This window comes from Camellia sinensis, chromosome 14 (assembly GCF_055761805.1).
Source record: "Camellia sinensis isolate YWXY chromosome 14, ASM5576180v1, whole genome shotgun sequence".
Classification (NCBI taxonomy): Eukaryota; Viridiplantae; Streptophyta; class Magnoliopsida; order Ericales; family Theaceae; genus Camellia; species Camellia sinensis.
Genome location: NC_138974.1, coordinates 55,360,434 through 55,371,176, shown reverse-complemented (window position 1 = coordinate 55,371,176; position 10,743 = coordinate 55,360,434). Strand labels below are relative to the sequence as shown.

The 10,743-nt window shown below is 32.0% G+C and overlaps 1 protein-coding gene across 1 annotated transcript; it reads right to left on the bottom strand.

The window, feature by feature from the left end:
• Positions 1-1,763: 1,763 nt before the first annotated feature.
• On the bottom strand, positions 1,764-9,016 carry LOC114268762 (uncharacterized). The gene is made up of 9 exons (XM_028209980.2): positions 8,565-9,016; positions 7,961-8,095; positions 6,517-6,605; positions 6,273-6,411; positions 5,368-5,442; positions 5,053-5,174; positions 4,896-4,971; positions 2,783-2,842; positions 1,764-2,127 (listed from the first exon to the last, which is right to left on the bottom strand). The coding sequence occupies exons 2-9, from the start codon at positions 8,072-8,074 to the stop codon at positions 1,984-1,986; spliced, it is 819 nt and encodes a 272-aa protein (XP_028065781.2). The 5' UTR covers positions 8,075-8,095; positions 8,565-9,016; the 3' UTR covers positions 1,764-1,983.
• Positions 9,017-10,743: the final 1,727 nt, after the last annotated feature.

The window sequence follows — 10,743 nt, the reverse complement described above, 5'->3', positions numbered from 1 at the left end:
TCCACTTCATCTCTCTCTATTCCTCATGGTCACCGCCACCGCCACTGCCACTGCCATCGCCACAAAAGATCCGTCTCTCTATCTCTTCACTCCGTTTCTCTCTCACCACCACCGAACTCACTGCTACAGCCATCGTCGATCTCACCATAGAGCCTGGTCACTGGCGTTATTCAGATCTGTGCGAGACAATGGAAGTGTACTCAGATCTGTTAGATCCGTTATCTCTCTCTCTCTCTCTCTCTCTCTGATCTGATCCGTGTGTGATGATTGTTGGTATTGTTGTTGAAAACAGGTCTCTTTTTTTTCAATTTTTTTTTTAAATTTAAATCTATATGATACTGAAAACATATTGCTTTCATTATAATACTAAAAACAAATTTACTTTAATTTAAATCTATATTGTTAAAAAAAAAAATTAATCTATTTTAATTATACATATATTGATTTGTTGATGATGAAACATACTGATACATATTGATTTGTTGATCTTATATTGAATAAAATTCAAAAAAAAAAAAGCTCGGAGATTTTTCAGTGTCAGGGAAACCCGATCCCCGTTAGGGGACGGAGGTGAGAGGTGATGGGTTCCCCTGCTGAGGATTAGGGGCTAGGACAAAAATTTTTAACCTTTGAGGATGAGAAATGGAGAGTGTAGTCCCCAACCTCACGCTGACCAGTTGCCATTCCTATCTACAATTCTACCATTTGTGGTCCTCTCAATTATCCAAATAAATCATGATAGTACTTTCCCACTATTTCTTTTCTCTTCATATTGGATCAACTTAACATCCTAAATATTAAAATAGATCATGTTGACATACCGATATTGGGATAACAATAACGCTACACTTACAATTTTTTTACACTACATGTCAAATACTATCTTATATAACAAAAACATAACCATGAATGCATTAGTCCCATATGAGATGCCACTTGAAATATGATATAAAAATAAAAAGAATATAAAAAGATGATAAATGTATCATTATTATTAAAATAAACAGTCCCTTCTCTCTTTCTCTCTCTCCATTTTATTGTTTTCCATGCCAAAATTTATAAATAATTATTCAATGGAATAAACAAAAAAATGTTATCCATAAAAACAGTAGATGGCTTTGCTTTAGTTGTGTTGAATATAATTATTTGTTGATTATATATTATTGTATCAAAGTTGGAGAATTTAACATGTTTGTTGACTAAATATGCCACCCTATCCATGCACTTCAACAACCTATATCATCATCTTATATAATGCACAACTGGGGGGAAAATGATAGGGTTATAGCATCAGTGCACCACTAGATACTTCAAAAGAAAGAATCAGAATTTTTATCATTCTTTCTCTGCAATTATCATAGCAAGACACGTCAACAAAGGGCTTAATCCAACGAGCAAGGATCCTCTAGAGTGATTTTTTCCTAAAGTTTCATAGAGTGCTATATTGTGTGGTTGAGATTTACTGACATGTCACATCAATTTTTCTGATGTGACTTGCCAGTAAATCTCAACCACACAATGTAGCACTCTAGGAAACTTTAGAGAAATTTCACTCTAGAGGATCTTTGGTGTAATCGAACAGCCCAAGTTTAAAATTAAAACAATATATGACAATAGAAAACCAATTTTTATTTTAAACTCCAAACGATGAGTTTTTACTTCAACTTCAAACTTGGACCATTAAATCACTACAACAAGATCACTGCAAAGAAAAGAATGACAGAAAAATCCTGATCCACAAGAAAAGATAGAAATCCAGATAGTGAGAGAACTTCAATGTCCATGCATTTCTTTCATTGACCATTTGCTATTCAATTCACAACAATTTGTTGGTGTTCTTGTAACCAGATGAAGACCCAGAAAACCAATGAAAGAGAAATATACAACTACAAGATGTACACTGGGTGAAATTCATGTAGCTCCTTCAATAAAGCCAACTGAAGTGATGTGCATGTACAGAAGAATCACAAGGACCATGGTCAATCACTGACTGTGACTGTGTCTCGCCTTAGAGAGAGTTTTGATCATACCTTTGGCAATTTTCCAAAACCAAAACAAATTCATCACTGCCAACACCGGAGGCACTGCAAGCAAGCTGTAGAAAGCCAAGGGCATCATTTGCTTGACCTAAGAAAATAACAGAAACAGAACAAGAGACAACAACCTCATTTCAGAGAGAGAGAGATTATATTAAGCCCTATGCGAACTATATTTGGGAATTGCTATAAACTAATGTTTCTTGTATGGTGACATCTAAACACAAACCTCTTTTCGACCTCTGAGAAGAAAGGTCTGCATAAGAATTTTTTTTTACCTCTCTTTCCAAAATTCACATTCTTAAAATGAAGTGAGACAAAGAAATACTAGGGGGCCGATGTTTTGTAGTCATTCCCGCATAAGTCAATAGTGCATAAAAGATTTCCCCCATGCCTTCTCTAGTTGCCAGGGGAAGAGTTTAGAAGGAAAAAAAAAAATTGATATTTCACAAGATCTTTGGATATTATACAAGAGCTTTCTTAATTCTTGAAAATCAGATAGGTCATGAAGTGACGTGATTTAATTAGTTCTAGAATGTCTTGGTACAACATTACTGACTGATTCATGTGATTCCAAACTACAATTTTGCATCAACTTTATTCAAGTAATCAAGATTTACTTGAAGATCAGGGTCTCAGGACGTAAATATATTAGAGATATGTTGAAATATCAGAATTAAACTAGTAAGATCATGTTCTTAATTGCCTCATTTTCATTCAATTTAATCAAGGACCAACAAATTCACCTGATCAAAATGGGTAAGCAAATGGTAAAAGCAGAAGATGAACAGAAGAATCCTTGCAACCTGAAAGCACCAAAAGTTTACGAGTCACAAACTTATCTGGTAACATATAAGCAAAGTAACTAGCATGAAATTCCCGACCCGTTGATCAATTTGATCTATATGTTTACCCAAAAAACAACTGTATCGAATGTATGATAGACCACTAGAAATTCAAAAGAAATTTAGGAGATTGCTAGTTGAACGTTTAACAATTGTTCTAAAGAGATACCAACTCATCACATCAAGTTTCTCTGTCCTCGAGAATATCAAAGAAGGAAAAGAAAATGCATGACCCCAGAATGATATGAGGGATAAGGGACAACCATATATTCATTTAAGGCCATCGGTGCTTGCATGAAACATGTTAGGTGTAAAAACTATGAGGAAGGCTGATGCAGGACAGCGCTGCAAGGGCTGTTCTGGGGCTGTGAAAGTATCCGTGAACAGTATTTTTGGGCTGTTAAAGTGCAGAAAATAAAAAATGGAAAGAAGGAGAAGAAAAAGATAAGTCTAGGAATTACTCTTAGAATTTCTTAGGCATCACACCTAAGGTTTGATTGCATCACACAATCCATAAGGAAACTTTAAAAGCTCTAAAATTCTATAAAATATCAAGTGTATTAAATTATAAGCATTGCATAACTTTATATAGAACCAGAAGACTTCCTAAATCAACAATAACAAAAAAAAAAAAAAAAAACTATTATAATCTCTTTGACTTCCAAAACTAATCTAAGACTAAATAAGAAACAAAAACAAAGACTAATTAAATAACTTGACCAACAAGACAACTCATGGGTAACCCACACAACACATATTCGGAAATTATGCAAATTACCAAAATACTCCTAAGCTTAAAATCCTAAAAAAACATAAATATAATCATAAAATAAGATTCTAATAAAACTATAAACATAATTATATAAGATTCCTACCAATTTCTCTTTGATATTATGCCAACATCCAAATATCATTGCTTCTTTGAATTTAGCCTTCCTTGAGCTTTTTATACTCCGCATCAAAGGCATATGCAAAATATGCATAATGGATGCTATCTTCCTAAGGAATCTCTAACCTTGATTGTAGAAGTTCTGAGTGGTGTGCATCAAATTTGTCCTCATTTTCATATTGAAAAGTATCTAAATTGATGTGTACAAACTTAATAAATCAGTATAGGGATCTTATCGCACACCAAAAGGCCAAGAGAGGGATTCATTCCTAAACATGTATCCTCTTTCCTCTTCCCATTCTTCATTCCCAGTATGTTTAATTCCATACCCTCCTTGAATTATGCACTACAAGTACAAACATTAAGGGTTCATTTGGTTCATGATTTTGTTTCCAAAATTTTTGAAGGCATAAGGCAAAAGCAGGTTTTTGTTTTAAATTTTCTGAAAATTGTTCTCATAACAGAATAGAGAACAAGGGGTACCTACCATTCTCATAACAAAATAGGAAAAATGAGGAAGATTCTATGGCAATATATATTATACACAATAGGCTAGCATCCTTAAAAGATATGGAACTTCCATAGCAATTGAGGATAATCTTTTCAATATGGATAACATCATTCTATATACTATTAAAAACAACGTCCAATTAGTACACATTAATGCGTGTTTTGGTGGGGAAAGATTGGGTACACATAGCTTTTGGCATAGTGCATAAAGGGGTTGCCCCCGAGACTTAAACCCATAACCTCAAAGTTATTAGGCCAAAGTTTTACCATTGAACCAATGGTCACTCCTATTCTATATTAACTATTAGTAAATCAAATTCAACTCACTCTTTCACAACAACTTTGAAGTATTAGAGAATGATTTTATTATGTTAAAATGCCTTCTCTCTTTTTTTTTTTCTTTTTTAATCCATTTCTTTTAATAGGGTGGACATGTGTGAGAACACATTCTGCCTAGACTAAGCATAATTCAGACTTTCCCAAACCCTATCGTTGACCAGCAAAATCTCCATTTCCATTTGTTTGCATTTCAGTATGCACATCAGCAAACTAGTCTTCAGTATTTAGGAAAAACAACTGCAAAGGACCAAGATATTAAGGTTTGGCAGACATTACCAACCACCCAAAAAATAAGGCAACACCGTTGCAGACGTAAAGTTTAGAATTCTTCTGACCAGCGACATCCAAGTACCTGCATATGTATTAACAGTGATGAGCCAAGGTTGAGCACCAAGAATATGAAAATCAAGAAATTTCTGGATGCTAAATTTACCATCTTAAATTAACAAAGGGAGTTGTGCTCTCGGTAAAGAGAACCATTAGTATGTAAAACTGTCCTTGACCATGTACAAGGGAGAGGAAGATTGAGAACATTGATAGTCCATGGTGCAAGACCTGACAGAAATAATGAGATGATTTATAAACCGGATAGTTACGAATAACCGTATTTCAAAAATAAGGACACCAAGCCCCCAAACATTTTAAACCACCCAGGATATGTTGTTTACAAGCTTTCAACAATAGATGAAGTCACAGGATTTCCTAAAACAATATTTTGGTGACAAACAACATGAATGTCTATACTTACATACACCATACCACCTAAAGCTGGATAATTCCAAAGAATCATCGCCAAGTCTGACAGAAAATAACCAATGGATATCTGTATACACATTTGAAAAAAAGAATCAAATAAAGAAAATTCCACAAGGGAAAACAGTGAAAAGACTATTATTGAAGTAAATTTCAGATTTCTCAACAAAAAATTGCAACTTTATTAACATGTAATTGAATCCAAAAGAAAGGTGCATACAACATGTTGAATTCCTTCAAGTAAAAAATTATTGTTCATTACGTACTGTAAGGTGTCAAAAAAAATGCATTGTCATGATTGCTTGCTGTCAACCATGCAGCAACAAAACTAACAAAGTGACATTGTGGAATACCAAAATTAGGTTCGACAATCCTATATCCCTAGCAAGAAAATTGTTCGAAAATAAGAGGCTATGACATTCATGACACAAACACTAGCAAGGAATCAGGAGAGAGAGAGAGAGAGAGAGCATGTATCATGGAGATGTTTGGCTAGATATAGTTCATTTACAGTTGTTGGTGCTGTCTAAATTGTGGATTTCTTCACATACTTTTAACTTCAATTATTTCACAATTAATTAAATTACTTTGTAGATTATTCTTCTTGCACTCATTAAACTGGGTTCCCAAAGGCAAAACTGAAATCTTGTCAATATCTAAGATTTTCAGAAGATGACACGCAATTGCATATGAAAATTAGGAAGGGCATCATATGCAAGTCTTGTGGGCACACACGTCTACCTTCTCTACAAGCATCTCTTAAGACTTTTATTCTGCAACCACTGACCTTGTTGGAAAAATCATTCATTTACAAGAAGAGGACATGTCAAATTAATAATCAACAAGTTATATTAAGTATGCCAAAGTAACTTCACAATGCTGCTTCGTGCAATAACATACCCCCAATATGGTGTCTGATAAAGTAGAACTTCTGTGGACAATTAACTTGTTATCATAATTCTCATCAAAAAGATCTGAAAATAGCAAGAGATAGACAGAAGCCACTGCCACAACAAGAGCATGGAATGTAGAGAAACCCCTGAACGACAAAAGCCATACGTATTTGAGTTGTTGAAACCACTAAAAAACAATCACAAACAACAATATTAATACAAAATGGGATTGGAGTGGAAAAGAACGTCACCTGTTGTTCCATTCAAGTTTTTCTGCATCGTTGAGCTTGGCATACCCCTTGAAGAACAACAGACTAACCACACCTGTTAATTCGTAAACCTTCAAAGGCAAAATTCAACCTCTTTAAATGGAATAAAGATGCTAAAGTAAAGTAAGATGCATTAGAATTTTAATTCTAAAAACCAATCTTTAAATCATAAATAAACATTGCAAAAGAAAAGTATGTAAAAAAATCGCATGCTTGATTCACAGGATGCTAGCCACAATCATTTCAAGTAAAACAGAAATATATTTCTTGAAGTATTTCAAGGTGGTAACCTACTGAAGAGAACTGATGAATCTTTCTTCCCTGAGCTAATGCATGCAGTAAAGATGTTTCCTTCCAAATAGCTCACCCTAAGTTATACTTATCTTCTTTTTGTAAGTCCAAATGAAACTAAAATTTGTTAATTGCTCTAAACTGATTTGAAGTTCAGGACACATTCAAAATAATCAAAACTTGATATGTTTCTAAAAGATGCAAATACAAATGATAGTTTCACTTGGAAACACTTCTCAATAAGTAAAATTTTACAACGAGAAGAGAAGCATCAAGATGGGATGCAGCCCATATACAAAAAGAAGAACAAAGCAATGATGGGAATCACCCTTTAAATTTAACTGTTGAAAATTAACTATGAAAAAATAGCATGTTAAAGGTTAAAAGGTTATTTTCTGTATCTTCAGTCTCATTTTGTGTTTTAAGAAACATGAAACAACAGAAAAACAAAAAATTCTAAAAATTTTGCACCAATTACCCTTTAAAAACTGAAGGGAGGGGCATGCAAGATGCACATCTACTTCACGCCATTAAATCTTTTCTTCATTAGTCCTTTCGCTTGGATAGGCAATAAATGGGGACTTGAGCCCATGAGGGCCATGACATTCAAATTGAAAGACCTCAGCTAGCAACCACTTAAGCCCACTAGTATAGCGGTCTCAGTTTCTTCTCTTCTTTTACGCATTCAGTTATTTCCCACCATCTCCTTTAGATATCTTACTTGTCAAATTTCTCTAATTATTCTAATTGGTAAAATTCCAAGAAACCAAAAGTTTTCCAATTAACTAGTATATCTTAAATGAATTTTCAATCCAAATTGATATTCACATGTTCAAGATGTTGCTTCTTTTGTTTCTGCTTCGGATATTTCAATTTTCATATTTTCCCTTCCTTCCAACTAATTAGTCTCTCATTGCAGTCACAGATATGATCAATCATGATGCAGCATTCTAAGTCAAGAAAGAAATAGACACACAAACACACACACACACACACATATATATATATATATTTCATAAAATAGAGCACAAAATTGGGAATCTGCATTCATCCATTGTGAAACTGGCAAGCCAAAATACTACTCCAATAATCAATAGCATACAATATGAAAACCAGATTAACCAACCACACTTACAATTTTGCACATAACAATGCCAGCAAAGGCAGACAACAACCAATCAAATTCTTTGTCTGGACCAACATAGCCAGTACTTGTCATCAAACCAGATGGAAAGACCAAACCCATCATGCTGATTTCTCAAAACTATATCTGCAGCAAAAACACAGAAAGTTGCATTCATTAAATTAGGATACAGAGCTCAATGTTTTCAAAAACCCTTTATTATAAGTCAACAATATTTTCAAATTATATAGCTCACCCACTACGGGGATTTTTTTTTTTTTTTTCATATAAATTCACCCCTTAAACCCCTCAGAAGAGCCAGAATCAATACTCTGTGTCTTCGTTTGGAAAAACTTTTTTAGCCTGACGTTTTTGTTTTTGACTATTTTAGACTGACTAAAAACGCTCTGTTTCGAGAGAACTTTCGCTTTTTTATAATTTTGTGAGAGAAAAAGTAAAGTAATTGTGATTTGGATTATATTTTCTCACTAAAATTAGTCCAAACGAAGCCTGTATATATGTATGTACTTTTTTTTGTAATACAAAACAATATATGTAGGTGTATATTTATATATACATGTCTGTATGTATAGATTGCGGAGAAACAAACACTCACCCTTTTGTTGAAGAGCTATGGAAGAAGGAGAAAATCAGAAGACCGTAGATGGTAACGGGTTTTAGCGAGGATTTGGAGTTTCCACAGAGAGCCCAAACAGAGATGATGAACAAACTTGTGAATAAAATAATCTTCAGAAGATTCGAGAATTGGACAGGGCAACGAAGCAACCTGAGAAATCGGACTTGGACTGCTTAGAGAGAGAGAGAGAGAGAGAGAGAGAGAGGATGAGGAAGAAAGGGAGGAAGGAAAGGGGAGGGAGGAGGTGCCCCCTTTTGGAATTATGAGGATTCTGTTGCCTGTTTGGGTAGCGTGTGGGGGATGGCCTGATTGGATAAAAAGTTGATTTTTTGATTTTTGATTTTTGATTTTTATTTTTTTAAAAAATTATATAAAAAATATGAGAGATAAATAAGATTTAAAATGAGTTAAAAGTCGAGAATTAACTACAAACCTACCTCCTCAAAAGCCCAAAGTCAGTTTTAATTATTTTAGTAGTTTTTTTTTCACATTGTTCTTTTATTTTTTTATGTAAATTATAAATATATTTTTTAAAATTTGTTTAAAATATGAATTATCCTTATAGTTTGAAAAATTACAAATATCTTGTCATAATTTTTTATTTAACAGAATTAATTAAAAAAGTAAAATTTCTAACTGTTCACCTATACAATAATAAAATTATCTAAATTATTAATTGAAATAAAATTTTAACATTATTAAAAACTGTTAATTAATTTAATGATTTATTGATAAAAAGATTTATTTATTATGAAATTAAAAATCTTGGGAGACATAATGTAATTTTTAGAATCACATGTGACAATTTATAATTTAAGCAAATATCGGTGAAATGTTTGTAATTTATCTTTTATTTTTTATATATTTTTTATAAAAAATTAAAAAAATATAAAAATTCAATTTTAAATTTACTCTCTAGTCTATGGTGCGGCATCGGGGCAAGGATCCCCTCCTTGCCTTTTCTACTTGATCCCTTCCTTGCAATGGTCAAGATTCATTCTAAGAAAATTTAACGGTTCGGATCACTTTATTAAACAAAAAAAAAATAGTATTTTTGAGATGATCTAGACTATTAGATTCTCTTAAAGTGAATTTTGACCATTACAAGGAGGGAGCCAAGTAGGAAAGGGAATGAAAGAATCCTTGCTCGCAACGTAAGTGCGAGCTCCACTCTCATGTCAAATCCAATTGTACTACATAATCACACATGTACGGCCCATACGATACCACAACTATTTTAATAATTTCGAATTTTTTTTATTGGGTGTTTTAGAATGATGGTTAAAAGTTAAATTTTTATTGTTTTTATTGAAAAAATTTATAAAAAAATTGAGAGATAATGTGACTTGAAATAAGTTAAAAGTTAATAAGTGATTTTTAACTTACTTTCCAAAAGAGACATAAATTTTATGTCAAAAATATTTAAGGTAAATTACAATAATCCCCTTAAATTATAGTAAACCCCTTTCAAATTATTAATTTATTACAACTAATTTTTTTATTAGGATTCTATTAAAAATGTATAAAAAATCAAATCATGTGTAAAATATAATATATATATTAAATTTTTAGGATAATAATATTCTTATCTGGTAATCTCGTTTGTATTTTGTCACTAACATAGGAGAGATAAAATGTAAATGACATCACCAGATAAAAGTAGCATTATTCTAAAACAATTAATAATTGACATCATTATTTAAAAAATTAAATAAATGTGTCATGCGCTTTACATAAGATCCAATTTTTTTGTAAATTTTTAACAAAATTCTAACGAAAAGGGTAAACTGTAATAAGATAATATTTTAAGGGGGTTAGATGTTGAGTTTTTAAAATTCAAGGAAACAAAATGTAAATGGGTCATAATTTAAGGAAATTTACTGTAATTTATCCGAATATTTAATGTAAATTTTACTGACTATTTATTAAATTAAAATGATTTCAATAAATTAAAAATATAAGTTAATTATTGCTAGTTTAGAATAATTATTTTTAATTTTTAATTTTAATTTTTTCATTGTCAATTTTGAACTTGTAATAAATTATACCAAATAAATCTCACGTCCACATAAAACTCTTAATAAATAAAAAATCATATAATATATCAAGATTTTTTTGTTTTTTGTTTTTTGTTTTTTGTTTTTTTTTTTTTCTTTTT